This window comes from Pichia membranifaciens (genome assembly GCF_001661235.1).
Source record: "Pichia membranifaciens NRRL Y-2026 unplaced genomic scaffold PICMEscaffold_1, whole genome shotgun sequence".
In the NCBI taxonomy this organism is placed as follows: domain Eukaryota; kingdom Fungi; phylum Ascomycota; class Pichiomycetes; order Pichiales; family Pichiaceae; genus Pichia; species Pichia membranifaciens.
In genome coordinates, this window is record NW_017566982.1 from 2,235,124 (window position 1) to 2,261,832 (window position 26,709).

General features: G+C 47.3%; 14 protein-coding genes across 14 annotated transcripts; 8 read left to right on the forward strand and 6 right to left on the reverse strand.

The window, feature by feature from the left end:
- The first annotated feature begins 100 nt into the window (after positions 1 to 100).
- Positions 101 to 1,140, forward strand: PICMEDRAFT_14831 (hypothetical protein). The gene has a single exon (XM_019160557.1). It carries the CDS (start codon positions 191 to 193, stop codon positions 1,061 to 1,063), a length of 873 nt encoding a protein of 290 aa, XP_019020476.1. The 5' UTR covers positions 101 to 190; the 3' UTR covers positions 1,064 to 1,140.
- A 399-nt stretch (positions 1,141 to 1,539) lies between these two features.
- On the forward strand, positions 1,540 to 2,550 carry PICMEDRAFT_70912 (hypothetical protein; the record flags this gene model as incomplete). The annotated part of the gene is made up of 1 exon (XM_019163769.1): positions 1,540 to 2,550. One exon carries the CDS (start codon positions 1,540 to 1,542, stop codon positions 2,548 to 2,550), a length of 1,011 nt encoding a protein of 336 aa, XP_019020477.1.
- A 647-nt stretch (positions 2,551 to 3,197) lies between these two features.
- On the reverse strand, positions 3,198 to 4,052 carry PICMEDRAFT_100613 (hypothetical protein). The gene has a single exon (XM_019159622.1). It carries the CDS (start codon positions 3,919 to 3,921, stop codon positions 3,295 to 3,297), a length of 627 nt encoding a protein of 208 aa, XP_019020478.1. The 5' UTR covers positions 3,922 to 4,052; the 3' UTR covers positions 3,198 to 3,294.
- A 903-nt stretch (positions 4,053 to 4,955) lies between these two features.
- PICMEDRAFT_21481 (hypothetical protein) lies at positions 4,956 to 6,074 on the forward strand (the record flags this gene model as incomplete). Its single annotated transcript, XM_019162205.1, has 1 exon — positions 4,956 to 6,074. A coding segment is annotated over one exon (1,119 nt), but the record flags the coding sequence as incomplete, so codon positions are not given.
- A 258-nt stretch (positions 6,075 to 6,332) lies between these two features.
- Positions 6,333 to 7,694, forward strand: PICMEDRAFT_30516 (hypothetical protein; the record flags this gene model as incomplete). Its single annotated transcript, XM_019162639.1, has 2 exons — positions 6,333 to 7,117; positions 7,169 to 7,694. 2 exons carry the CDS (start codon positions 6,333 to 6,335, stop codon positions 7,692 to 7,694), a joined length of 1,311 nt encoding a protein of 436 aa, XP_019020480.1.
- A 114-nt stretch (positions 7,695 to 7,808) lies between these two features.
- PICMEDRAFT_29996 (hypothetical protein) lies at positions 7,809 to 10,157 on the reverse strand (the record flags this gene model as incomplete). The annotated part of the gene is made up of 1 exon (XM_019162618.1): positions 7,809 to 10,157. One exon carries the CDS (start codon positions 10,155 to 10,157, stop codon positions 7,809 to 7,811), a length of 2,349 nt encoding a protein of 782 aa, XP_019020481.1.
- Positions 10,158 to 10,496: 339 nt separating this feature from the next.
- PICMEDRAFT_29304 (hypothetical protein) lies at positions 10,497 to 14,000 on the forward strand (the record flags this gene model as incomplete). The annotated part of the gene is made up of 3 exons (XM_019162586.1): positions 10,497 to 11,984; positions 12,078 to 12,187; positions 13,196 to 14,000. 3 exons carry the CDS (start codon positions 10,497 to 10,499, stop codon positions 13,998 to 14,000), a joined length of 2,403 nt encoding a protein of 800 aa, XP_019020482.1.
- A 199-nt stretch (positions 14,001 to 14,199) lies between these two features.
- PICMEDRAFT_14839 (hypothetical protein) lies at positions 14,200 to 14,798 on the reverse strand. The gene is made up of 2 exons (XM_019160560.1): positions 14,709 to 14,798; positions 14,200 to 14,470 (listed from the first exon to the last, which is right to left on the reverse strand). Exons 1-2 carry the CDS (start codon positions 14,739 to 14,741, stop codon positions 14,285 to 14,287), a joined length of 219 nt encoding a protein of 72 aa, XP_019020483.1. The 5' UTR covers positions 14,742 to 14,798; the 3' UTR covers positions 14,200 to 14,284.
- A 556-nt stretch (positions 14,799 to 15,354) lies between these two features.
- On the forward strand, positions 15,355 to 18,026 carry PICMEDRAFT_14840 (hypothetical protein). The gene has a single exon (XM_019160561.1). The coding sequence runs from the start codon at positions 15,642 to 15,644 to the stop codon at positions 17,931 to 17,933; it is 2,292 nt and encodes a 763-aa protein (XP_019020484.1). The 5' UTR covers positions 15,355 to 15,641; the 3' UTR covers positions 17,934 to 18,026.
- Positions 18,027 to 18,177: 151 nt separating this feature from the next.
- On the forward strand, positions 18,178 to 19,314 carry PICMEDRAFT_70921 (hypothetical protein; the record flags this gene model as incomplete). The annotated part of the gene is made up of 1 exon (XM_019163770.1): positions 18,178 to 19,314. The coding sequence occupies one exon, from the start codon at positions 18,178 to 18,180 to the stop codon at positions 19,312 to 19,314; it is 1,137 nt and encodes a 378-aa protein (XP_019020485.1).
- Positions 19,315 to 19,452: 138 nt separating this feature from the next.
- PICMEDRAFT_57425 (hypothetical protein) lies at positions 19,453 to 20,919 on the reverse strand (the record flags this gene model as incomplete). The annotated part of the gene is made up of 1 exon (XM_019163235.1): positions 19,453 to 20,919. One exon carries the CDS (start codon positions 20,917 to 20,919, stop codon positions 19,453 to 19,455), a length of 1,467 nt encoding a protein of 488 aa, XP_019020486.1.
- Positions 20,920 to 21,104: 185 nt separating this feature from the next.
- On the reverse strand, positions 21,105 to 23,090 carry PICMEDRAFT_66604 (hypothetical protein). The gene has a single exon (XM_019163492.1). The coding sequence runs from the start codon at positions 22,677 to 22,679 to the stop codon at positions 21,231 to 21,233; it is 1,449 nt and encodes a 482-aa protein (XP_019020487.1). The 5' UTR covers positions 22,680 to 23,090; the 3' UTR covers positions 21,105 to 21,230.
- A 128-nt stretch (positions 23,091 to 23,218) lies between these two features.
- PICMEDRAFT_14843 (hypothetical protein) lies at positions 23,219 to 24,755 on the reverse strand. Its single transcript, XM_019160562.1, has one exon. The coding sequence runs from the start codon at positions 24,463 to 24,465 to the stop codon at positions 23,377 to 23,379; it is 1,089 nt and encodes a 362-aa protein (XP_019020488.1). The 5' UTR covers positions 24,466 to 24,755; the 3' UTR covers positions 23,219 to 23,376.
- A 753-nt stretch (positions 24,756 to 25,508) lies between these two features.
- Positions 25,509 to 26,624, forward strand: PICMEDRAFT_24586 (hypothetical protein; the record flags this gene model as incomplete). The annotated part of the gene is made up of 1 exon (XM_019162357.1): positions 25,509 to 26,624. A coding segment is annotated over one exon (1,116 nt), but the record flags the coding sequence as incomplete, so codon positions are not given.
- Positions 26,625 to 26,709: the final 85 nt, after the last annotated feature.

The following is a 26,709-nucleotide window of genomic DNA, read 5'->3' on the forward strand; positions in this document are numbered from 1 at the left end:
AGCTTCCAGGGCAAAAAAGTGTGGCAGCCGGAAATACGGGCGAGGGCGCTCGATCGGGCTCTAAATATAAAAGCCAACCGAGATGCTCTTGGTATCGGCGGATCTCCGTATCGTGTGGGGTGGCAAAAGTTGATGTAGATGATAACATTCCGGTCTTGGCCGTACTTTGGGAAGGGCAAAAAGATTCAGAATGACAACCGTAGGAAGGAAGAATGAGGATGGGATGATGGACATCGGGAAGCATTGCACCATCTGCAGGCAGCTCGATTTCCTCCCCTTTGTTTGCCCCAAATGTGAGAAGTCGTATTGCAACAACCACAGAATGGACTTCAACAAACACCAGTGTGTGATTGACGAACAGAAGGCGAAGCTCGCCGCGTTGGAGAGGGCGAAGGTGGACGTGTCGAAGCTGCCGAAGTCCGCCGACGTTTTCCCCGATCTAGACAAGATCCGGAGAGATGCAGAGATCAAACACAAGGAAGAACGAAATAAAAAGATTGGACAGAGGTTGACGGATGTGAAGGACTCGAATAACAAGCCACTGACAAGCATCGAGGTGGCAATGTTGAGGTTGAAAAAGCTCTTGGGGAACTCAGCAAAGTCGAAGAAGAGCAGCAGCACGAAGCCGTCGTCTGGTTCGTCTTTATTAAGAGGCTTCGTTGGAGGAAGCAGTAAGCCGGACTCGACCACATCTAGAATGGTGGAGATGAACAAACTCAAGAGGTCTGCGAAGGGAGACAACCGGATCAACGCGAGCGACCGCGTCTATGTGTGGGTCATATACACGTCGGACGATGATACGACGTTTGAGGTTAAATCCGGCCAGTTTTTCTCAAAGAAATGGCCTATTGGTAAGATGTTGGACAGCAGCGCCGAGATCTCGAAGATCAAGAACGTGAACAACCGGGAAGTCGACGAGTCTTTGAGACTGGCTATGTTCCGCAAAGTGAGAAGTGGTGAGAAGGATGCTGCAAGTGAGTTCGTCTATATACCAACAAGCGGGAGGGTCGAGAAGGAAATCAGAGACGGAGATGAGGTCTATATTCTCCGTGGAAAACGATAGTGTTAATGTGTTATTATTACTGTACTACTATGTAGCCATAAATAGAAAAAAGGTGTTCAAAATTGTATGTTACATAAGATTTTAATATTCTGAAATTACTTTTAGTATTTGAATTTGAGATTTTTCATTTGATGTGGAAACTAGCTTTATCTGTCTGTGGTGACTTGAGGTGATTACTACGGTCGTTTAATGTAAGTAAAAAACGGCAAATGGATGATTTGCCACCTTTACAGCTGGTGGGTGGCATGGTACGGGGAGAGTCTGTTACAACACACGGCGTGTCGTGCCTTACCAGAATAGCTTAACTGCGATTTTGGCGTTTTCCGCGATTACCCTTTTTGGCATTGTGATGATTCGGTAACATCTGGTGACGTTCCCTCGAGGGCTGGCAATGGTCGATTTGAAAAGATGCACAAATCCTCTTGGCAATGAATAATAAATATAGGAACAATAATAGCAAAAAAACCACACACACAATGAAGCTATTCATTACCGGCGCCACAGGATACATAGGCGGAGAAGTGCTCCACCAATTCTTGCAGAAACTACCGCATTTTTGGGTCACGGCATTGCACCGGCTTCCGGAAGAGGCCAAGCTTTTGAAAGACAGTTACGGAGACAGAGTACATCCTATTTTCGGTTCGCTCGACAATTCCGGAACGTTGGAGCGTGAAGCGAGAGAAGCCGATATCATTATCAACGCGGCCTGCTACAACCATGCTCCTTCGGTTGAAGTTTTCAAGAAAGTGCTCAGTGAAAGGAGAACAAAGGCGCTTTTCATCCAGATATCTGGCACGGGGATCCTTGTCGACTCCACAGAGCCTGACGGCTACAGGCCCGACAAAGTGTACAGCGACGTAGACGACATCGACGAGATCAATTCGTTGCCCGACTCGCAGCCTCACCGGCCGGCGGAAAAGGTTGCGCTTTCGATCGAGGACTCCAATCCCGAGTTTGTAAAGACTGCTGTGGTATGTCCGCCCTTAATATTTGGCATTGGCCAGGGATGCGGGAACAAGCTTTCCGTGCAGATTCCGTGGCTACTGAGGGCGGTGGTGGAAGTCGGGTACAACTTCACAGTCTACGACGGGATGACCCGTTGGGACCACGCACACATCTATGACGTGGGCACTTTGTTCATGGCTATAGTCGAAAAATATTTGCAAGGCGAGCCGTTCCGAAGCGGACACGCCGGCTACTATTTTGTTGAGGACGGGTCCGATTTTTACTGGAAGGATTTAGCGGCGAAAGTGAGCGACTCGCTTTACAGCCGAGGCTTGATTCGAAGCCGTGAGATCAAGAAACTCAACCCGGCCCAGGTGAGAGAAATTTTCCATCTTCCGGCCATGTACTGGGGCTCGAATTGCCGGAGCAAGGCGGATGCGGGGAAGCTGCTGGGTTGGAGACCCATCAAATCGGACGATGCCCATTTCTGGGCCGATGTGGACGAGTCCTTGGACTACATGGTCAGCCGTGGGATTTTGTAGGGTAGGAGGGGAAAGAAGGGATCGGAGAGAGGGGATGAGGGGGAGAGGGGATAAGGGATTGAGTTGCGGATGTGTCTATTTTTAAACGGAAGGAGGAGTCGTATGCTGAAAGTAGAAAGGCAGGGATGTGTGGCCTGAGAGGCGCGGCGTCCCAAAGCGGAAGTTTTGTTTTCTGTCAACATGAAAAATCGAAATTTTTTTTCGGGATCCGTTCGAGGCGTGAAAAATTTCGTCGGATATTCATAGAAGTAAGGTATATAATATGTCTGTGCAGAATGGGAAGACATAGATATAGAAATATATAGGGGAGTATATATGGATGGATGGAGGGTGGGTAAGAACCACACTGCACGAGTTTCTAAACTTGGAGTGCTATGAGTATTAGATTGAATATATACAGTTGGTGTCCGAAGAAACCCATAGTGTATGATTTGAATTTTGATTTTTTTTTTTGTAGCTGTGTATGTATCATTGTGGCGGTAGTGCGAGACACCGGCAAGCATTGAGGATTAGTAAAGAAGAAGAAAAAAAGGGGGACGTGAACAGACATGAACAAAAGAAGAGAAGAAAAGAAGTTGAAAAGGTAAGTAAAAGAAGATTAGCCCAAGAATTGAATAACGATTTGAGAGGAGAGAAGGATATGAATGAGTAAATAGATAGTCTTGATCTTGTATTTTAGTTTCAGTTTTAGTTTTTTTTTGAGGGTTTGCCGTTTCTAGGTTTTTTAGTCAAGTTTTTTGTTTGTCAGTGTATCGAGAGCCATTTTTTGTAGTTTTCCGAGGGACTGCGCAGCATGTTGGATATGTCTGTGACGTTTGAGAGGGAGGAGTCGTTTTTCGACGCCTTGGCGGAGGCCGGCGACGGGGCTGCGTCGGACGCGGCAGAGCTGCTGCTGTGGTGCAGTCTCTCTGCGATGGTCGAGACGGACGAGTTGAGGTCCAAGCGGTTGGCGTCCAAGTCGCTGAGGAAGGTGCCCGAGGACTGCATGGCTGCGGAGGCGGTGGAGGCCAACAGCGGGGACTCGTAGGTCAGGTCCCGCAGCGGCGGCGACTTGATGGAGCCCACGACGGAGCAGCGGGGGTTGATCTGTGGCGTCAACAACGGGGAGATGATTGTGGGTATTGTGGAGGCGGACACGGCCGTGCTGGCGGGTCCTGCGGAGCCCGGGACGGTGTTCGGCACGCTGGCGGAGTGGGACTTGGAGTGTTCGAGCGAAAACGAGCCCGAGATCGAGGGCAGGCCCGAGCACACGGACAGCGTTGGCGAGTTCGAGTGCTCCTGGTCGAGCAGCTTGCACGTGTCTGAGCAGTAGGCGGAGCCGTCTTCGCAGACTTTTTCGCAGACGATGCAGTAGTCTTCGAACGCAGACATGGTGTGTGAGTGTGCGTGAGTGTGCGTGTGTGTGCGTGTGTGTGTGTGTGTGTGTGTGCCAGGCGGCGCTTTCGGTGCTGGCGCTTCTCTTCTGGCGGGGACAGCGGCAGGTATATAAGCACGCCAGGGAACAGATCAGTTGATCGCACGCAGTGATGTCTGCTGAGGGGTTCCAGAAAACGGGTCTAAGAGGTTCTGACCTTGCCTATGCTGCTAGTCAGTCTAAACACTCTAGACACTCTAGACACTCTAAACACTGTCTCTATTCTCGACCCGCCAGCAAAGGGGTGGTCCAGAATAGCGTACGCACCCATCCTCCACTGCCCATGTGTGGAGCAGAGAAGACTTTTTCCAGCCGCCTGTTTCGACCAGGTCTAGCGTGCTCCCTGGTCCACTCCACCCTACCGCTGTAGAGCCCCCAGCCCAGAATAGCAGTAGGGTGCCGCGCTGCAGCCCACATGCTAGCCCACGGGGCCCTGCCTGGCCCAACGCTTTGCTCCGGTGACGCTGCGGTCCTTGTTGCACGCCGGCTGTTTACGTGTGGCGGAGGCCCGAAAATTTTTTTCGGCGGCTGCAGGTGGGGCGCGTGGGGCGGTTACGCGGTCTAGAGCACGTTGCCGCCGGGCCGGGCTGCCGGACATAGCGGCTGCGGAGGGGAGAGAACCTTCCAGACCGGAGGGGGGAGGAAGGGTTGGCGAGGCGGGATTACGTCAGCGGGCGGGGGCGTGCGGGGATCGCTGGGTGCCGGATCGGGCACTGCCCTTTTCAGACGGGGCAAGTGACACAAGAAGACGCTTTCCAGCACAGGAGATGGTGAAGGGCTCAGCGCAGTTCAGCAGAAGAACAGGCCGTCGATGATGTTGAGAAGAACGCTGTGCTGTGCCACCCGGCTGGGGCTGGGGGCGACGTTGACACGTGGACACACACAGGTGGTGGCAGCGGCAAGGAGGCCGCTGGCACGGTTGCACACGTGTGCTGTGCGCAGGAGTGGGGGCGACGACAAGGGCGACGACAAGGGCGAGGACGTGGTCGACGTGGCGGTCGAGCAGCTGCATCCGGCGCTGCTGGAGAAGGCAGAGGCGCTGAAGGAGGAGCTGGCGGGACTCGAACACAAGATGGCGCAGGGCAGCGAGTTCAACGTCGACGAGAACAAGCGGTACGCGCAGGTGACGGGCGTGGTGACGGTGTACGAGGAGTTTGTGGCGCTGCACGAGAACTACGAGGCGCTCGTGGACATGGCGCATGGCGGCGACGAGGGCGGGCTCGCCGACGAGGCCCGGGCAGAGCTGCAGACCGCGGTGCCCGAGCTCGTGGAGACCACGGCCCGGCTCAAGGCCCGGCTGCTGCCGCAGCACCCCTTCGCAGACAAGGCTGCGATCCTGGAGCTGCGGCCGGGCGCCGGCGGCCACGAGGCCAACATCTTTGCCGCAGACCTGCTCGCCATGTACGTGCGGTACTGCCAGCTCCGCGGCTGGAAGCACGAGGTGCTGTCCAAGACCGACCACGCGTCCGGCTCCGGCATCACCGAGGCCGCCCTCGTCGTCAACCACCACGGCGCCTACGACCGCCTCCGCCACGAGGCCGGCGTCCACCGCGTCCAGCGCATCCCCTCCACGGAAACCAAGGGCCGCGTCCACACCTCCGCCGCCGGCGTCGTGGTCCTGCCCAAGATGGACGACGACGGCGCCGCCGGCGCCGCCGCCCGCACCTTCAGGCCCGACGAGCTCCGCATCGACGTGATGCGTGCCAGCGGCGCCGGCGGCCAGCACGTCAACACCACCGAGTCCGCCGTGCGCATTGTCCACCTCCCGACAGGCATCATTGTCAGCATCCAGGACGAGCGCTCCCAGCACAAGAACAAGGAGAAGGCCCTCACCGTCCTGCGGGCCCGGCTCGCCGAGAAGGAGCTCCGCGAGAAGCAGGAGCGCGAGCGCAGCGCCAGAACCGGCCAGGTCTCCTCCGTCGACCGAAGCGACAAGATCAGGACCTACAACTTCCAGCAGAACAGAGTCACCGACCACCGCTGCAATTACACCCTCCACGACCTCGAGGGCTGCATGCAGGGCACCAAGCTCGACCTTGTCATCGACCAGGTCGAGAAGCGGGAGGCCGACGACGCCGCCGAGGAGCTCATCAGGAAGCTCGAAACCAAGTAGGCCGTCTAGATATCCTTGTAAATAAAAACTCCCCATCGTGGAAAACTTGTAATTTTCATGTTGCGGCCGATCGCCCCGCGTCCCATTTTTTCACGCTCTCCCCCCCTCGGTGCTTTGCCCCTGCTAGGCCCGTGCCGCCCGCAGTTACGAAAGTTGAAGCTCATGCCGATTTGCCCTCTGCACCAACGGCCTGCATTTGTTCAGAACTCTGTCCACCAACACCAGCCACAACCTCAATCCCCACCCACCCACACAATGACTGTTGCCTCTATCCAGCAGGCTGAAAAAGAGCTCGAGCAGAAACACTACTCCAAGGCCGAGACAATATACAATGACATCCTCAGCATCGACACGACCAAAGTCGACTCTGACACGAGATCGCAGACGGAGAAGCTGGTGGAGCAGCAGGAGAAGTCCATCCTGGGATTGAGCAAAATCTACTTCATACAGGAAGATGAAGCCAAGTTGGTCGATTTGATCAACAGGTCCCGTGAAATCATGCGTGGATCGTTCGCCAAGTCGAAAACAGCCAAGATCATCAAGCACTTGTTGGACACGACGGAGAAAACGTTCAAGTGGAAGAACAAGTCCGAGGAGTACGCAATCGACCTCTCTATCAAGACAACCAAGGAGTGCATTGACTGGTCCATCGAAGAGAAGAGAACCTTCCTCAAGCAGGCCTTGCAGATCCGCTTGGCCGTCTTGTACTACAAGAAGCAGCATTATAACGAATCGTTGAGCATCATAAACCCGTTGATAAGCGAGTTCAAAAAGTTGGACGACAAGAGCTCCTTGGTCGACGTCCAGTTGCTAGAGTCGAAAAACTACTTCCAGTTGAAAAACAACGCCAAATCGAGAGCTTCCTTGACGAGCGCAAGAACAAGCGCAAACTCAATCTACTGTCCCTCAACTGTCCAGGCCGAGTTGGACTTGATGAGCGGTATATTGAACGCGCAAGATAAGGACTACAAGACGGCATATTCCTACTTCTACGAAGCCTTTGAAAACTATCAACTACACGAAACAAAGAACGATGACAAGTCTGCAGAGGGGAAGGAAGAAGTGGAGGAAGAAAACAACAAATCAGTCAGAGTTTTGAAGTACATGCTCCTGTGCAAAATCATGATAGGCAAGATCGATGATATAAATACCCTTTTGAAGCAAAAGGCATGCCAGCCTTTCATCAATAAGAAGGACATCGAGGCAATGAAGTCAGTGGCAAGCTCTTACGACAACAGGTCTTTGAAAGATTTGGAAGATTCATTGAAGCTCTATAACAAACAGTTATCATTGGACCCGATTATCAGATCCCATCTATCGGATCTATACGACTCTTTATTCCAGAAAAACTTGTTAAAGTTAATTGAACCATATTCTTGTATAGAAATCAACCACATCTGTTCAATGATCGGATTACCGAAAGACGTCATCGAGTCCAAGTTGAGCAATATGATTTTGGACAAAGTCTTTTACGGAGTATTGGACCAAGGTAACGGATGGCTAATAGTGTACAATGAACCTGTCAAGGATGAGTCTTACACTTTCAGCTTGGAAATCATCAAGGAAATGTCAACCGCGGTCGACCTACTATATGAAAAGGCCTCTTCCCTTGATTGATTTCGTCACTCATTTTAAGTTCACTCTTTAGTAGTCTAAGTTCGAAAGTATGATTCCTATAATCCACTATATACATAAACCGTTGTATAATACAAAAATTAATTTAGCATAAGATTATACGTAAACACCTTCCTTGTTGTCTCCATACAGCAGACAACCAACGTTGGAGAACTTCACCAAGAACGTCTTCAACTCATCCGTGGAATTCAAAATATCGTAAAGCTTGTACTCCTCATCTGCCAATAGATTAACCAGCTCAACTGCTTGTTGGGCAAATTTCTTGCCCTTGCTCTTGTTTTCAACCAGTACATCAAATAGTGCATTGAACAGCGTCGGAATGTAAATTCTTCTCAACTCTTTGTAAATATCAACATCTGAGTCCAATATTTCATTATCGTGATAACTACTGTCCTCGTCCACCAGATCAAACAGCCATGATTTGACAATTTTGTCCAGCGACTTGATCAATGTTTGTAAATCATCGTATGACACAGTTGCCGGGTCATAACTTAACATCAACTTGAATGCTGAGAAAAGGTTATGGTACTGTGTGAGCTCGAGAAGTTTGTAATTTGGAATATGTTGTATCTGAGATAAATCTGCATTGCTCTCCTTCATATTTGTTAACACCGATGTCTCGCATCTATAGTTGTCAATTAGCTGAGGTAACGAAATTGAGCCCAAAAATTCGATGGCACTACCGATCTTACCAACAAGCAAGAACCGACGTAATAGAACAATAATAGCATCAAGACAGTCAAATATCATACCTGCATCAATGAACCAGTAAATTGTTGAATACAACTTCTCATCGATTCCATCAACTTGATAATTTAATTGAATCTCACTACTTGTAGGATAATATTCTGTAGTTTCGTTGAATGCTTTTTCTATAGTTTTCCTCAATATAGGTTCTAATGGTAGTCTTAATGTTCTCATGCCACTAATTTGTGAAAATCTATCAGATGATGAATACTCAAACTGGAACAACAACGAGGAGTAAATTTCGATTATTGCCTCTTCGGTTGGTATAAACGACACATAAACAGGTACTAAGTCATATGATTTGTATAAGATTAGCCTCAGAATATAACACTTGAGTAATTTTGTATAATCATGATTGTTTATGATCTGCTCACCATATATCAACTGTAAGATGATGGCTAAATGTGCCAGTATTCTCAACAAGTATGATTCATTGGTTATTTCGTTGTCAATGTTATCATCCACGGATAGTAGCTTATCCAAAGACTGCACTGTGTTTTCCATTAATGTCTTGACATTGTCCGATATGACTGAGCCAATCAAAACTCTGATTGAATGTTTACTTTGCTCCTTAATAACCGGGTTTCTGTCATTCGAAAGCTTGTTCAAGATATCATCAACTGAATTCGAAACAACAGGAGGCTTCGTCAATTTGGAAATCAAGCTTACTTCTGAGTCCATTCCTAAATCTTGATAAAGCTTCATGATCTTCGTATCCAGCTTATGACTAAAAACGTTGGATAGATATAAGTACAATTTTTCTTCCCAATTGGTGGCCAATTCGTTCGCAGACATGAAGTCCGAAGATAGGATACCGTAGCATGCTTTCTCATAGGGTGAGCTGTCTAGTTTCGTGCTATTTGCTAGTTGATATATCGCCCTCTTTCTCAGAAGCTTGGATTTGACACCCGACGGAACTGTGTTCTTGCTGAAATCGTTCAAGTCAATGACAGGGTCAATCCTGTCATTCAAGCCTGCCAACATAAGAGCAAAATCCCAGTTGTTTGTAGCTTCACAAAGTGTTTTCAAGTCATCAAATTCATGAGATAGAAGCAGTTTGTATGCTCTCTTGAAGAAAGCTTCATCCCTCTTCGCATCCGTAAAGTCTACTTGGTAGCCTGTTCTTAACGGTGAATCCACATCCAGAGTTCTGACCAAAGTAGGGTCTCTATTGGTTGAGTTAAGTTTCAGAAGAGTGTTATGCCACTTAGTATACTGAAGCTCATTCTCATCATCGACGTTGTTCTCATCATCTTGTGTAGGGAAATCCAACTTGAATGTATCTGATAGCGTGTTTATACAGGTGAATATTTGTAAAAGATCACCATCCGATGATATTATTTTGTCCTGCAACACTGTATCAGAAGAATATTCACAAACTCCTTCGAGGTCTACTTTGGTTTTCTGAACAGATTGCGATAGGTCCTTGTTAAACTTGACATCAAGTAGCGACTCCAACATTGTCCAAAATTTACATTCAAGAATCCAATTTGAAATGAGTTCCACCTGTAAAGAATCAGTATCGTACAACGACATAAGCTTCTTGTATGTGATCACTTTGAAACCCAACGCAATCGATCTTAACTCACTAGCCCCAAATTCAATTCTGAAACTTTTTAAAACTTTGGCGAAACTCGAATGAATGCTGTCATCTTCGATCGTCACGTCAATGTTGCTTAAGTCCACATTGGTCTCCATAGTATCTATGCTGGGCTTGTATATAACGACTCCAGTATTGTTTCCCTTCCAGTATCGGCTTTTATCAGGTGATCTTTCCCTCTCCTTTATGTTTCTCTCAAAATGCCCATACATCCCATCAAGGCTGTTCATGAAGGGTCAAAAAATGCAACAAGCGTTTTGAACCTCCGTGCACCTTGTAGCTCCGGGCCCCCTTCACAGCGAGGCGCTTCACCTCTGCGTTGTCAATGTTGTATCTTAATGATTAACCACAAAGTTTGAAATCCGCAATTGGAGTGGTTATAATCCTATAATAGAAGAACAGTATAGAACACAGATCAGAAGCCTGAATAAAGTACAATGGTAGAAGTGTCGCTTACTGTAGGAAAACTGGATGCATCGTTGGCACTTTTGTTGACCAAAGATCACCATCTCATTGAGTTTCCAACTATATTGTTGCCTGATGGGATATCCACAGGATCCATTGTGAAGATTACGTGCGACAGAGACTTGCAAAAGGAGAACGAGGAAAAGAAGGCTTTCAATGCTTTGCAGGAGGAGATTTTTGAAATATTTGGCAAACACGAACCACAGAACCCACTTTTGAAAATCGTGAATATAACCCAGACTTCATGTGTTTTAGAATGGGAGCCTTTGAACTTAGGTACTGCAGAGTTGAAGGAGTTGACGCTATACAAAAACGGTTCCAAGCTGGGACCAATCAAAAACCCGTTCCAGAAGAAAAATATCAAGTTCAGTGGGTTGCCAATTGACACGCCTTATAAATTCCAATTGAAACTCGAGACGTCATCTGGTATCTATTATTCCAATTTGGTCGAATTGAGGACCCACAAGATGACAGACTTATCTGGTATCACCCTCTGTATTGGGGATATAGACTTTAACGAAGAAAAGTTTAGCTTGAATGACATAGAGGACGCCATCAAGGCCATAAACGCCAAACCATTTTCAAGCCAAGTCAAAGTTGACACCACACAGTTCATTTGCACTACAAACACAGGTATTGAATACCAGAAGGCGAAGAATATGAACATTCCAATCATCAGACCAGAGTGGATCAAGGCATGCCAGTTGGAGAGAAGGATTGTTGGTGTGAACAAGTTCTACCTAGATACAGAAAATCCAATTTGGAAAACGAAGGACTTCTGGGCGATAAGCAACGATGTTACCCCACCCACCGAAGACACAGAGGAACCTGCAATTGCAGCCAACAGCACTACTGTTGAGGAAGATTTAACTGTTCCAAACATCACAATTGACCCAGAGTCCGAGGCAGAGGTGACAGTTACAGATCCAACCTCTGAGTCTACTAATACCAATGATGTTGCTGCGGTTGAGACTGAGACTGATAAAAATGATGAGAAGATAAAAGATAGTGAACCTGAAAGTTTGCCAAAGATAGAAGGGGAAACCGTACCTGAAGAAAATTCAATGACGGAGGAAGTGGATGAAGTACCAAAGGAAGAGATAGAAGGAGCTAAAGCAGAAGTAGCAGCCGCTGAGGTAGCACCTGCTGAGACGCCTGGAGTGTTGGCCGAAGAGGGTGTAGTAGTAGAAGAAACTACTGCAACACCAGAACTAGCGGTAACACAGGATGAAAGCCCAGCAGTCGCCGAAGAGGAACTAGGACAGAGCGTGACGGTAAACGAAAGTAAAGAAGTAGAAGGAGGAAAGGAAGCGAAGGACGACGTTACTGAGACTGCAGAACCTAGTATAGCAATCGAAGAGCCTACAGAGGAGGTGAAAATCTCATTAATCGACTCATCTCCGGCCACACCAGAAGGGACTAATGCCGAGGCTAGCGCAACTGAAATAGGCTCAGAACCTGTGACAGAGTCTGTTACTCCTGACACCCCTGCCGACACTACTCCTGAAGAGCCAGAGTTACAGGTGGCTGAAACGGAGGATGTCGAAGCAGAGAAGCGGGAAGGCGAAGAGAACGGTGTCGAGAAGGTTCAAGCCGAAACAAAGAGTACCCCTAGCTCCAAAGGCAGCAACAAAAAGAAGGGCAAGAAGAAGGGCCGGAAATAGTTACGATATAACTTATTAGATATGTAAAACTTCTGTGTTAGCGTACGAGTAGTAACAGTATACGATAAGAAGCATTTTTTCTTTCTGCACATGTGTTTTCGATGGATTAGTTTCTTTTTATATGGATGTTACATAGTTGGGTAAGTATATATGAACGTCAAGAAGGATGGTGGTTAACTGTCACCAAAAAGTCTTCTCACTCTTCTCAGAACGGAGTCCTTTTCTGGGTCATATGGGTGGTCTTTCGAAGGGATCTCTAAAATAGCTGGGAATGGCGCAGTGAAGGAGTCGACCTCGAGTCTGATCACATCTGCAAGATGCTGATTTATGAGTAAGATGGCAATGTCATCTCTGGTTGTGAATTCCTCAAACTTGGCCAGTAGCTCCTCGCTCTTTGTGTCGTCTGTGCATATCTGGAAGTTTCTCTCCTTGCCTGGCTCGTTGGTTACCTGACCAATACCGGCCAAAAGCATTCCTGTAATTGTGTCTTCATCACCCATGCATGCTAGTAGCGTTCTGTTCTTGGCAGCTTCGGAGGCCATTGTGTGTTTGTGTGTGAGCGTCTATAATCTCTACCTCCCTTGGACGCCCTCCGGCTTACCAGCTTGTAATTGATAAGTTCCCCAGATAACGATAAGTCTGGCCATCAGCATACAGGCCGGTCAGGCTCCCAGGCTCCCAGGCAGGAAGGCAGCCACTGTGAGTGAGGGTCGTGAGCATGTTTCGGGCACTCGCTTTCCAGGCAGTGCGCGCAAGGGCAGTTCGACGGAGGAGTTAAGGAACGACTAGAAAAGGAGGAAGAAGAGAGTTTCGGGCTGCTGGTTAAGGAGTTTTTAGCAGCAGATAATCCTTGAAAGAACCAGCACACAATAAAGGTATTATAGCTCTATACAGAAAATAAAGATGTTACGTTTTGGAAGCTCGATGAAGCCGGCAAACCTGAACAAATGGCACATGTTCGGTCTTATGGACATGAAAAATGTGAATGTGAATGTGAAGGGTTGGAGCGCCAAGAGAAGGCTCCACACGAGTGACGTCAGGATGGCTGGCCACTCAAAGTGGGCAAACATCAAGCACAAGAAGGCTGCGAACGATGCAGCTAAGGCGGCTTCGTCGTTTCGGATGTCCCGACAGATCCAAGTGTTGGCGAAGATGGGTGGGTCTGACTTGAATCAAAACATTATGTTGGCGAGTGCGATCGACAAGGCCCGGGGGATGTGCATACCAAAGAAGGTCATTGACAATGCCATCAAAAGAGGCACGGGCGAGTTGAAGAGCACGGAGAAGATGGAGACTGTTGTTTACGAAGGCCTGGGGCCGGGTGGAGTTGCCATTGTCATTGAGGCGATCACGGACAACAAGAACCGGACGATCGGGTACATCAGACCGTGTTTTAACAAGTTCAACTTAAACATGACCCCGACGCTGTACATGTTTGAGAAGAAGGGTGTGATTCTCATCGATGCCGGGGAGTTGACGAGCGACGACCTCTTTGACGAGCTGTTGGAGCTTGGGTGTGAGGATATCAACGACATCGAAAATCCGAACGAGTCGGAGTTGCTGAGCGAGAAGAAGGACGGGAATATCATCGAGCTGATCACGGATGCGAAGGAGTTTGGCAAGATCGCCAACGAGCTAAAGGACAAGTACCCAATCAAGGAGATGAACATCGAGTACTTGCCCAACGAGGAGACGCTGGTGGAGGTCTCTGATCCGGACACCCGTGCGAGCTACGAGAAGTTCATGGGTCTGCTCGACAACATCGAGGACATTTCGCAGGTTTTCACCAACCTGAAGGAGACGGAGGAGTAGACGGCACGTGTTGCCGAGGCTTGTAAATATGTTTATAGATCTAGATTATCTACGCAAAGTAGGATGATAAATGGAAGCTCGAGAAAAAAAACACAGACATTGATTTTCATTGTTGATATATAAATTTTTTCTTTTTAAATAAGATAAATTAGAGTTGATCTTAAGAAAATGGGTGGGCAAGAAGAACTAAAACAGAAAGAGAAGAAGAAAGAAGTCCAAAAAGTGGCAAGTAAAAGGATAGAATAATAGTAGTAGTGTCCAATGGGGGATCGAAAATAGCTCATCTATTCCTTCTTGGCCAAGGCTTCTTCCAACTTGTCGTCGAACTGTGGGATTTCTCTGCCCAGCTTCAAGGTTCTGTCGGTGGTCAACTTCTTGAAACTGAAGTAGGTTGCGGAGCAACAAACCACGAAACATGCGGCGTACAATGGGTATAACTCAGGTGGGACCTTGAAGAGGGATGCGTTCTTCTGTGGAAGCGTGTGGGGGGTGTGAGAGTGTCCAAAGACGGGATGGATGTTAGTACTTCAAATTCCGGGAACGGGGGTGGCCAGCAGGGGTCAGCAGGGAAGCAGTGGGCATTTCTGGGTCTCTGGATGACGCTGGCCTGTGCCAATGCACTGCCTGGGCACCGTCCGACGCCTGTCTTCTCTTTCAGACCTGCTTCCACCACGGTCAGGCCGGGTTTGCGCAGCTGGGCGTACGTACCGCAGAGTTCATTCTTGGGTAGGTGGCTCTCATTGTGTATATGTGCGTATGCAGTGGGGAGGGAACGTTCTGGAGATCTGCGGGGGCCCCAACTTTCCGGACGCAGAGCCACCACCCGAAGCCAGAGTGTTGAAGATGAGGACGGTGATCACGTAGAGCTCGACCCCTCTGCCTCTCTGGCCTCTCTCGCTGGCGAGCCGGCCCGCCTCTGCCAATAGGCGCCTACACTAAGAAGCTTAGTATGGCCCCATTTGCAGCTAACCGCGTGCTGTGCAGACGTTACGTAAGCAAAAGCATTCTGCCGCCCACGGGAGACGGGGCAACGGGGCAACATCCGGTGCTGGCCAATCACAGGCGCGGAGAGACCAGAGCGAGAAAGAAGCTTGTTGTAAAGCGGAGAAGGGGCTTCGATGCCCGTAGTGGAGGATGGCAGCGTGTTGCAAAGCACTGTCGCGCCACGACACAGAGCTGTGTCGCAGGCGCGGATTCGCCGATCGGCCCTTTTTGCCAGTTTTTGCCCCGTTCCCGCGCCAGGCGCCCCTTTTGTCGACAGACAGAGCGGGAGAGCGAAAGAGTGCTCAGCGGCCCAGTGTGCCACACGGAAGAGAAGGGAGAGGAGCAGAGAGACGGTCGGGTGACAGACAGCGTGCTCAGCTGAAACAGATTGTTTCTTGTAAGAGGTATATTTGCCGTCGTCTTCAGCAGCACCGCCATCCGACATACACAGCTCCGTTCTGTGCACCAGGGTCCCGTCTCCGCCGCTAACCCCGTCCCCCGTCCCCGGCCAGCCCTCTCTACGTTGCGGATTACCTACTTTTCTAATCATTGAACCACTGCAAAAGTTAAACGAGTCACAGAGCTACACAAGTACACAAGTACAGAAATAGAGAAAAACACACCCAAAAACAAAAGTAAGAACAGCACGACCACAAGATGCAAAACAAGCCTTTTCCAAAAGTACAGTCCGCCCAGGGCTCCTACAGCAACAACGGCGGCAACGGCAGCCAGAACGGCCCGAACGCCATTCTTTCGCCCACCGAGTACGACGCCGCAAACAAGCACATGAAGGACCGCTTCATCTACGCGCTGGCCAACTCCCTCGGCACAAAGATCACTGTCACCACCGCCAACAGCGACAAGATCACGGGCATCCTCCAGTCGATCTCCGACGTCAACGACACGATCCCCTCGCTCATCCTCAAATATCCGACGAGGGCCGGCCACGTCTACGATGACGAGTTCCTGATGATACCCGAGTCCTCCATCTCCATGATGACGTGCGAAAACCTCGACTTCACCCCAAAGGCCTCCGCTTCTTCCGCTTCCGCCTCTGCCTCGGTTGCCTCCTCTACCTCGTCCTCCTCTGCCCACAACCATTCCGCGGCACGGAGAGGCTTCAGGATTGACACAGACATCTCCAGCAACGACACGTACAGGGAGCGTGAGCGGGACCTCCAGAAGTGGGTTCCCGAGGAAGACGACTCTACCAGCCTCGGCGCAGCCTTGGAGGAGGAAAAGTTTTCCGACGCCAACAAATGGGACCAGTTCAAAACGAACAAGGACAAGTTTGGCATCGATGCCAAGTTCGACGAAAATGACTACACCGTCAAGCTGAATGTCTCCAACCCGAAGTTCAAAGAGAGAATGAAGTTCGCCGAAACCGTCTCCAGGGAAATCCTGTCCCAGAGCTCGAACGGTAACCTGCACATCGCCGAAGAAAGAGGCAAGCTAGTAGACGCAGAAAACATCGACGAAGAGGACAAGTACTCCGGTGTGCTGAGAGACAACGCGGAGTCGGAGAAGAAGTTGATGAACATGTTGAAAACCAACAAGCCAGACTCCTTTTCCAAGCCTGCTCCTGCTGCTGCTGCTGCCGCTGCTGCCTCAACTACTGTTGCAGCCCCATCAAACAAGTTGTCTGGTCAATACATTCCTCCTAATCAGCGGAATGCCCAAACCCAGAAAGACGTTTCTTCGACAGCAGGTACTAAACGTTTGCCACAGGCACCCGTGAGTTCCACTACCCCGGTTGCTACAACTCCGTCCGCTGCAGCAACCCCAGTCCAGCTTCCAGAGAAGCCGGCAACGACCCAACAGACCAAGGACACTTCTAAAAAATCGGCAAACAACGAGCCTGCCCCATCTGCAAAGAAGAGCGCAGCCGCAGTACCAAAAAAGCCGGCTGCCATTCCGGCAACTTTGACTCTCTCTGCTCCGTCCACCACATCAACCATCCCCACTAATTCGGCTAATTCATCTACATCTACCGCAACTCCTGCAACTTCAACCACTCAGCATGCCCAAAAATCTCAAACCCAAGCTCATCAACCAGGAACTCAAACGCCCCAATTGTCGACACAGCAAAATGGTGTTCCTTCGAAGCAAAAGTCACCACAACTTCAGAAACAGAACTTTACCGATCCTACCTTAGATCAAAATCAGAATCAAAACCAACATCAGCAACAACCACATCAACCACATCAATCCCATCAGCCCCATCAAATCCATCAACAGCACCAGCATCAACAAGGTATTCCTCAACAGCTGCCCCCACAAATGCAGCAGCAGCAGCAGCAACAACAACATATGATGAGAAACCAACAGTTTGGGTATCAACCTCGTAGTAACATAGGAAGCCAACAGCAATACGGATCGCCTTCGATGCAGTACAGAAACCACCACAACGGGTCAAATCACAGTAGTAGTCAATACAACCAAAACTATGCCAACAGCAATAATGTGAACGCCAATGCTAACCAAAGGATGAAAAAATCATCGCCACAATTCTTATTCTCACATCGTCCTAGTGATAAAGCACCAAGGGGCTCAGTATTAAAAGACAGATTTAATATCCTCCTTTCGGCAAAGAAAGAGTACAAATCGAACAGTGCAAACGTCACCATTGACATAATACCTATGGTGCCAAGCTTTCATACCTCACCAAGTTGGCCGGAAACGACAAGTGAGTCTTACTCCGAAATATTCACGAAGGAGAACAATTCTCACCCAAACATGCACATGCAACAATCTGTATACATGCACCCACAGGCTTATCCCCAGAATCACCAGCCTTACATGGGTTTCCAAGTTCAACCTCCATACTACTTTCCTATAGTTCCATCATATCCAGTTTACCTGCCTAATGTGGCCTTCCCTATGATGGGAGGCAATCAGGGTATGGATAAAGTTTATCCAAACCATGCCAGACATGGTAATAATTACTAATCCTATCCTTCACAACATATATTTCTCTAATATGTATCATTTATGTCATCATTCTATAAAATAACATTTTCCGTAAAAAAAAGTCCATAGTACACTCGTTTGAGAGAAAATCAAGTTTTCAGCATGAATCTGGAAATTTGTGGGTAAAAAAAATTCAACTTTTTTATCTCGAATATTTCATATCAAGAGAAGTAATTTTTGGTTTAGCATTCTAGCTAACAGTTGCATCTCTAAAAACTGCAGCATGACAGAAGATCCTACCTTATACAGGACATTAGGTCCAATATATATATCTTCCATCCAGCCATTGTTGGAAAATGAAGATTTACACCAGAAATACAAGATCAAAACCATCATTTCGGTAACAAAGTCAGACATACCGCTGACATATACCAAGGAGCCATATACTCACCTTCAGATTCCCATCGATGATTTACCGACCGAAATATTACTTCCATTTATACCCGAAGTCAACCAACTGATTTTGAAAACTATATACAGACCATTATCTAAAGATGCTCTTGATAGCTCTCTCATAAAGGAAAACAAAGTGCAGAAGCCATCGCTGTCCGGGGATGCTGTTCTGATTCATTGTCAATCAGGGGTATCAAGGAGTGTAGCCTTTGCTTGTGCTTATCTCATGAACCGGCACAATCTTCCTCTCTCACATGCGTTGCATGCAATTAGACGAAATAATTCGGGTAAAACGTTCCAGCCAAACGATGGATTTATGGAGCAACTTGAAATTTACCAAGAAAGTGGATGGTGTGTCGACGTTAGTAAATTACGAAAAACTTCACCTCGTTGGAGAGCATACCGCATGGAATATCTTATAACATCAATGATACACAGTGGAGCAATTGCTGACGATGAAAAAGATAGCAATTTCAGCAAGATTGAAACTTCAAGTGAAAAGGACCCAAATTGGTTTGGTTTCAAATGTGCCAAATGTAGATCGCTTCTAGCGAGTAGTGAAGTTTATATTCCACACTCACCGCCATTTGAAAAAGATGATAAGCAGATGTATTTTATCAAAAATGCATTCAGAAGTAAAAGGGTGGTCAACGTTCAAAAAGGACATAATGAGTGCACTCTTATATTTACAGAACCACTTCTTTGGATGCGTGATAAATTGGTGAATGAAAATAGCTCCAGCGCAGACAACACTGACACAGGAAGGGGGAATGAAGACCATGAAGCTCTAGAAGGAAGATTAGATTGTTACAAATGTGGAGCAAAAGTTGGGGGGTGGAATTGGAAAGGTGGAAGATGCAGTTGCGGTAAATGGATGGTGCCAGCAATAAATCTACTCAAGTCAAAGGTGGTTCAAACGGATCGTAACAATAAACTGATTTTGCCTAATGACGATAGAGCAGTCTGAAATATCAAAAATCTCGTATATAACTTGTCTACTATCTCTTTCTTCAACATTAACAGATCAAACTAGATATTTTTATTCAAAAAGATATTGAACTATAGATCAAGCAAAAAAACTTTATAAGTCATACAAAAAACAGCTCTATTCCAAAGTCATGTCAAAGTCAGATCCGTGAATGTCATTATCGACCGAGGTGTTACCGGTTGTTTGATTTCCAATACTAGAATTGATTGTAGTAGGAGTTGTCAAATTCGCAGAGTCGGTGTAGCCTGTGTTAATGTTTCTTCTCACAGAATTACCAGACCCTCTTGTATGTGCACTTTCAAGAATCGAGACACCTCTTGACGGATAAGGCTTTCCAACTTGCCCCTCGATTATACTGTGATCTTCTTGGTAATCTTCATATGCCATGAAATATTGTTCTTCTCCTTCTAAAAATCTTCTTCCAGCAGTTCCTATGGGTATGCCTGCACCTGCACCTGCATCTTCGTGAAAACTGCTATGTAGAAGAGTTCTTGAAACATTTCCCAGAATCTCATTCCTATGGTTACCAATAGCTATACTGCTGTGTCCTTCCTCGTTTTCATCATCGTCCTGCAAGTCCACAATTGCATGGTCTCCGATTTCATAATCTTCATCGTCATCTTCGTCATCGTCATTTTCTTCAACGTCATCTACTACATCTTCATCGTCAAAAGAAGGGTCCTCTGCTATATATGCATGATCAACCACATCATGCATTTCTTCTTCATCGTCATAATAGTTGTCATTTCCTCTGTAAATGCTAACATTGCTGTAGTTTCCGTGACTGCTATCATAATTACTTATATCAGCATCCAGATCTCTTTCGGGAAGAAGCCTAACATCTCCTGATGTGTTTGCATAAATCGCCTGATTCCCCAAATCATTTTCATTGCTGGCTCTAGAGTTTATATTGTCGTTAAAACTGTCTCCCTCATTTTCGTTTCGACGCATTTGACCTAAATTCTCAGTCATCAAATCGGTGGCATCCTGTATTGCAGTATTTTGAACGGCAGCTTGACCTTCTCCTTGTTGACCCTCGTATGAATTCAGTAGCATCTCTTCCATATCATTGCTGGCGCCATTGATATCGTTCTGTAATTCCAAGTTTACATCCTCATTATCTTCTTCTATATCCTCAACTTCATCATTTGCTTCCTCAAGCATTTGAGCCATTGTTTTGTCTAGTCCCAGTGGTGTCAACCACGTATATCCCCAAACTTCGTTCTCTTTTAATTTTTGTAATCGGCAACCTAGTTCGAGGCCCAATTGCTCAATTCCTTCAAAAGCACTTTCCTGCCGATTAGTATGAGTGCAAGGCTTTTTCGAGTTCTTCAACAGTGACAATGCAGTCTTCGAAGCATTGTTCAAAAATAGAGGTGCTGCTCTGACGGGAGTATAAAATGAAAGTGGGGGAAACTCCGACTTTCTTCCTCTGGTACTAACATTGAGGTTAGGTGCGTTTGATGTAGAGTTGTTGGACGAATTGGAATTATCATTTCTTGTGCTTGCCTGCAAGCGACCCTCTGAGGGGGCTTGCATCCAGCCCGTTCGGATATCTGAAGGGATGATGTTTGGCAAGTACATTGTCAACGTTAATAGAAATGGCTTTCTTGCTCTGCAACACTATGATGGGTATCGCAAGCAACCAAAATACAATGGGAACAAGTGATAACAATTATTTCCATGCTGCCTCGTTTTTTTGTTTATCGCCAGAAAACCTGTACCTTTATTTTTCATGGTTTACTTCTCACGGCAAAACTGTCTTGATCAGCAAGGTTAATGGATCATGAGTGTGTGTTTATATTGGTAGGTACAAATAGTAGAATAATAAAAGGTAGAACTAGAGAGAAAAAGATGGTAAATTATATACAAGCGTATTACCAACGAAAAAGTAATCATTCAAGTGGCCGTTCCTCGGAGGTGCCAAAGAAACGGTCCCATTGACCTTCTTTATGTATCATGGCCAACGCTAGAACGACAGGCAATTGCCAAATCGAACTCCAGAATGTCTTTTTCGCCCATACGTTGGCCAAATCTATCTCCCCCTTCGTTGGGCCGCCGTGTTCCAACACATTCTTGGAATAGTTATGACGTTGTTGCAACCAGAACTTGAAGGCGTTATAGGTCATCCATGCGTTAAGTATTGACGAGTCAACTGCAAAGAAAATATCACAGACATTGTAATACACCATTGCAAAGCAGATTGGGAACATTGCTATGGAATATCTCAATGCAACTCTTGCATTTAAGTTTGGATTGACGAATGCAGTCATGACATAACCTGCACGTTTATACTCTGCTTTGATATTGTGACTCAAACTATTGAAATGAGGAAACTGCCATGCGTATAGAAGCAAAGCTAAGCACCATGCACCTGGATCGGTAAGTGAAGAGCATGCGGCCCATCCCATTAATGGTGGAATGGCGCCGACGATTGCTCCAACCCAGGTGTTGAGGATAGATTTACGCTTCAAGGACGTGTAAAACCAACTGTAAAGTACTATGTTTGCAGCAGCTAAGGAAGCAACTGTAGGGTTCACACCATAGTAAAGAACGGCACATCCTATTGTACCAGTCAAGGCTGCGAATCCAAAAGCTTCGTTTGGTTTAACCAAACCGGTCACAACTGGTCTGGTTGAGGTACGCACCATTTGAGAATCGAAATTTGGTTCCCTTCCCATATTAATGGCGTTAGCAGCACCGGATGTCATCAAAGTACCTACTGTTAAGTACAAGAATTTGCTCACGTCCACAGCATTTGGTGCAAGAGTATAAGAGCAAATTGATGAGAGCATGATTAGAAATGTCAAATGAGGTTTGGTCAATGTCATGTAAGGGTTCATTAGCTGTTTTAAAGTTTTCGGTTCACCCTGCATGTATTGTTCGAGAATAGATCTATCATCCTTTTTCTGACTCTTAACTTTAATCTCGAAGGGGATATGAGACTTAGCGGTGCAGGATGCGCCATCTCTAGTGGTATTTGAAGATGGTTCTGCTGGTGGATGGCATATACCAGATACAGCATCTAGAGGAGATTTTTTTTCAATTACTCTGTTTGTTTCAGACGTGCTCAAGGGCGTAGAATAGATCGATCTTGTACTGGAATGTTTTAGTAAAGTTGGTGCCAATATTCTGTAGTTTGGGGTGAATCTTAAGGAAGAAGAAGAGCTACGCCCTATGAAATTGAGGGTAGACTGGTTTACCGTGTTGTTCGAGTAGTAGATATTCGTGAACTCCGACAACGGTGTGTATATCGCAGATGCAGATGATGCGGATGACGTGGATGCATAGAGTCTCACGGAAGAGAAGAGTGGGATTTTCGAGAACTGCGGCTTAGTAATCATGATGGTATGATTTATATTGTATGCAGTGTATAGCTTATAGGGGCTTGTTTATTTGTGAAAAGGTATCAAATTTGGTAGGACAGACGCATGTGCAGAATAACAATGACGATATTCAAACTGGAAATGGTAATGACGAGATTTGAAATAGTATAATGTAAATACAGTATGCCAATACTATGTAATTGAGAAGATGATAATGGAAATCAAAAGAGTTAAAGCAACAGTAGTGGATCAATAAGTTTTGGGTTTCGTATGTAGAAAACGGTGCTTCAAGATTTTTTTCCTAGGAACGTTATTACTGAATAGTAATATGGTGTCTCTCCATAAACAAAAACTTCCGTCGAAGATATAAAGAGATCAGATGAACGGTGCTGTCTAAGAGCTGGTGCTTCTTTTCCTCGAATGATTCTTCCTCAAAGAACCCTAGGGTGTTTTCCAATCAGGAAGATACGAGATGATATGATATGATGTCTTTCTACGAGAGCAGATTCATTCCCCGAAGAGGAGGAAAAAACGTAGGACGCGAGCTCCGGGTAAATCGGTCGGAATGATAAAAGGGTGCATACGGGATATACAACAGCGCATGAGCCAGCATAGGGGCCATGCCAGCAGGGTTTTGACATGTAATGGTTATTAGTGGTTCTACGTGCTACACAGAAGAGATACAATGAGGTGCTAGGTTTTGACAGATTCGTCGTTACTGTTGCTTTCCATCCTTGGCGTTTTTGGAAGAGGAAGGAGTTTCCTTGTCGGTGGCAGGGGTGTTGCTGCCTGGGGCTGCCTCTGCGTCGGCTCCATCCTTGGCAGTGGTCTCCTCCACTGGCTCCTCCGTGCTGGTAGTTTCATTTCTCTTTCTGTTTTCGATCTTGTTGCTTATCAGGTCGTGGAAGGCGATGATCGATCTCACCAGACTGCTCACGTACAAGATCATCAACTCGTCGTTTGTCTTCACATTAAACGCAGTAGCCAATCTCTTTTCGTGGGAATATATCTGGGCGTCGACCTGATGGGCATTGCCCGTCTGGACGTCGGTGATTTGTGATATGTTAGGGAGGAGGTTGAAGATGTCCTGCAGCTTGCCGAGAATCGTGCTGTTGATAGGCAGCTCGCCCGAAATGAGCTTGCCCAGGTATTTGACAATGCTCGAGAGTCTTTCGTTGAGCGACTTCAAGGACTTGAAGTTGTTCGAGAGAGCAATGGTCAAGTTCCCCCTGTTCTCGTCCCGGATGTCCCGCAAGAGATGTTCGACGCCGATTTCCTCGGCCTCCTCCGCCTCAATGATCGACGGGTAGTGCAAGAACGTCTTTTCGCTTGCAGAGCCGTCCTCCTTGATTTCCTCGATGGCCATGTAGCAGTCTGTGGGGATATCGATCTTGTCCGTGGAGTTCACGTCCACAATCAGCAAGAGCGGGTTAGGCGTAAACGTCTTGAACACCTCGTTGATCCGCAAGTCGTTCTGCCTCAACTTTGGGCCCGAGTGATACCATCCAATCAACTTCTCCTTCGCGTTGATCTTCTTGAACATCTCCATCATCGAGTCTATGTAGTTGTGGTCTAAAAACCAGATGTTCGGGTTGGTCTCGTCCTCCTCGTACGGTATCGCAAACGAGTTCGACACCCTTACCGTGCTGTGGTCGGAGCTGTCTCCTAGAATCACCCCGACAACCCGCTTCTTGCTTGACACCACCGAGCTCTCTGACGACCTCACGATTCTCTCGTAGTGATCCACCACCGAGAGAAGCACCAATGGCGCAATGGACACCGTTTTCGACTCTGCAGATACCATTCTGTTTCTGCTATTGTACTGTCTGTCTTTTGCTGTACTGAGCTCTGCTGCTTCTACTGCTGCTGCCCTGCTTCTGTCTTTTCTTTGTCTCTTGGCCAGACACGATTTGCCTTCCTTGTCTGTGCTCAGCTCGCTTTCGCTGAGCTCTCCCTCTCTCCCTGGTACCGCGCCGCCGTTTTCTCGCCTAGTCCTTGTTTCTTCTCTGTGCTCTGGTTTTGACCCTGCAATGGGACCTCTTCTTCTGCTATTTTCTTACCATCGGCGGGCAGGGCGCTGTCCCTGGTGCTCAATGGCAGCAGGATCAGTTCAGCATGTCGTCTGCTAGTCAAGTTTCTCCTCCGGTTCCGGTTGGAACTTGTCGCCGCAGAGGACTCGATGGTATCTTTCTGCCGACACGGTGTATTTTGACACAGTCTTTCTTTCCTTCGGTCCTTCTGCACCCCCGCCTCCGTCTTTCTGGCGTCTCGGCTGTATCTACTGTCTCCATCTACACCATTAAGTACATGTCACCCCGACCCCGGACGGACCCCCATCCGTTTCACTCCGTTTCTGGGTCGATCGGCCCAAATTTCTCCTTGAACATGTTCTCAGAGAGAAAAAACACCTCCGTTTTCCCTTTTCGGCCTTGTTCTTGTACCTTTTCCGTTTTCACATGTAGATCTCGGCATGTCTTAGCTCAATGTACGTCGTATAAATACACAGTTTTCGGCACACGACCTTTCAGTCTCTAGCAAAACAGTCCTTCTTCAATCCATAGCAATATGTTCCCCCATATCGTCCGGGCTGGCCCACGTTGCCATTTCTATTCTCCCAACATCAATATGTTCTTTGTGAAAAACGTTCCTCTGCGTTCGGCATACTCGACGTCCCAGCCTCAAAAGCAATCGGTCAGGCAGAAGATACCTACAGCACTGTCAAAGCGGAGAAGACCGTTAAGAGCATTTGTGCTTATCACGTTGGGTGCTCTCTTCCTCGTCTCCATCAGAGACTACCAGGAAACAGCAGCCGGAATCGGCGAGAAAGAGCTTGTCAGACCAACCTCCTGGCCGCTTTATCTCTACTCATACCTTCCATTAAACACCCTTTCTCGTCTTTGGGGCAGCTTCAATAGTGTGACGTTGCCCGTGCCATTGCGTGTGCCGGGCTACAAACTCTACTCGTTCCTCTTTGGCGTCAATTTGGACGAAATGCAAGACCCGGACTTGACACACTACAAGAATTTAGGCGAGTTCTTCTACCGAGAAATCAAGCCTCAATCCCGGCCAATAGATCCTACGGCTTTGGTAGTTTCTCCCTCTGACGGAAGAGTGTTGAAATTCGGCAGAGTCGACCCCGATGGTGGAATCGAGCAAGTTAAAGGTATGACCTACAAACTGGAAGCCCTGCTCGGGGCGGCGGAATCACAGCAGACAGCTCATTCAATGTCGCTGAGCTATGAAAATGAAGCACACAGAGAGCTCCATCAGGCCCACGAAAACGATGATGTCTTTTTATCCCACCTCCGGAACAACACGAATCATGATTGCACTGCTCGTGCCGACGATCTGGATCAACAATCCTTGGTCACTTTCTCCCAACAGGGTGAGAAGTCCAACTTTCATCCTTCCACTTCTCAAGTGCTGAACGTATCAGTAGCCTTAACTCCAACGACAAAGGAAACCGATCTGTTCTATGCCGTCATATACCTCGCTCCTGGCGACTATCATCGTTTCCACTCCCCTGTGACTTGGGTAACTACCCTTCGTCGTCATTTTGTCGGTGAACTCTACTCAGTGGCTCCCTATTTCCAGAAAGCCTTCAACAATCTTTTTATTTTAAACGAACGTGTTGCATTGTTGGGATACTGGAAGTACGGCTTTTTCAGTATGACTCCGGTAGGGGCAACCAATGTCGGATCGATCAAAATCAACTTCGATAAAGACTTAGTCACAAATACCACCATGCTCAACGGTGAAAAATTGAAGAAAAATACATGCTATGAGGCTCATTATTCAAATGCTTCTTCTCTTTTGAAAGGTGAACCCTTGGTCAAAGGTCAGGAAATGGGTGGCTTCATGCTCGGTTCGACCGTCGTCTTAGTCTTCGAAGCTCCAAAAGATTTTAAGTTCACTCTACAAGAAGACCAATACGTTAAAGTGGGTCAATGTATAGGTGAACTGAGAGACTGAGACTTCTTTACTTTGCTTTTCTATAGCATATATATATACACCTCCTAAGGTACTTAGATTTTCACTATATTTCTCA

Bases quoted from the DNA above. Each gene is read 5' to 3' on its own strand.
- PICMEDRAFT_14831 (XM_019160557.1), top strand. From the start codon at position 191: ATGACAACCGTAGGAAGGAAGAATGAGGATGGGATGATGGACATCGGG.
- PICMEDRAFT_100613 (XM_019159622.1), bottom strand. From the start codon at position 3,921: ATGTCTGCGTTCGAAGACTACTGCATCGTCTGCGAAAAAGTCTGCGAA.
- PICMEDRAFT_14839 (XM_019160560.1), bottom strand. From the start codon at position 14,741: ATGAGAGCCACCTACCCAAGAATGAACTCTGCG. The intron at 14,471-14,708 runs GTACGTACGCCC...ACGCTTCCACAG, and splicing joins ACCCAAGAATGAACTCTGCG to AAGAACGCATCCCTCTTCAA.
- PICMEDRAFT_14840 (XM_019160561.1), top strand. From the start codon at position 15,642: ATGCAAAACAAGCCTTTTCCAAAAGTACAGTCCGCCCAGGGCTCCTAC.
- PICMEDRAFT_66604 (XM_019163492.1), bottom strand. From the start codon at position 22,679: ATGATTACTAAGCCGCAGTTCTCGAAAATCCCACTCTTCTCTTCCGTG.
- PICMEDRAFT_14843 (XM_019160562.1), bottom strand. From the start codon at position 24,465: ATGGTATCTGCAGAGTCGAAAACGGTGTCCATTGCGCCATTGGTGCTT.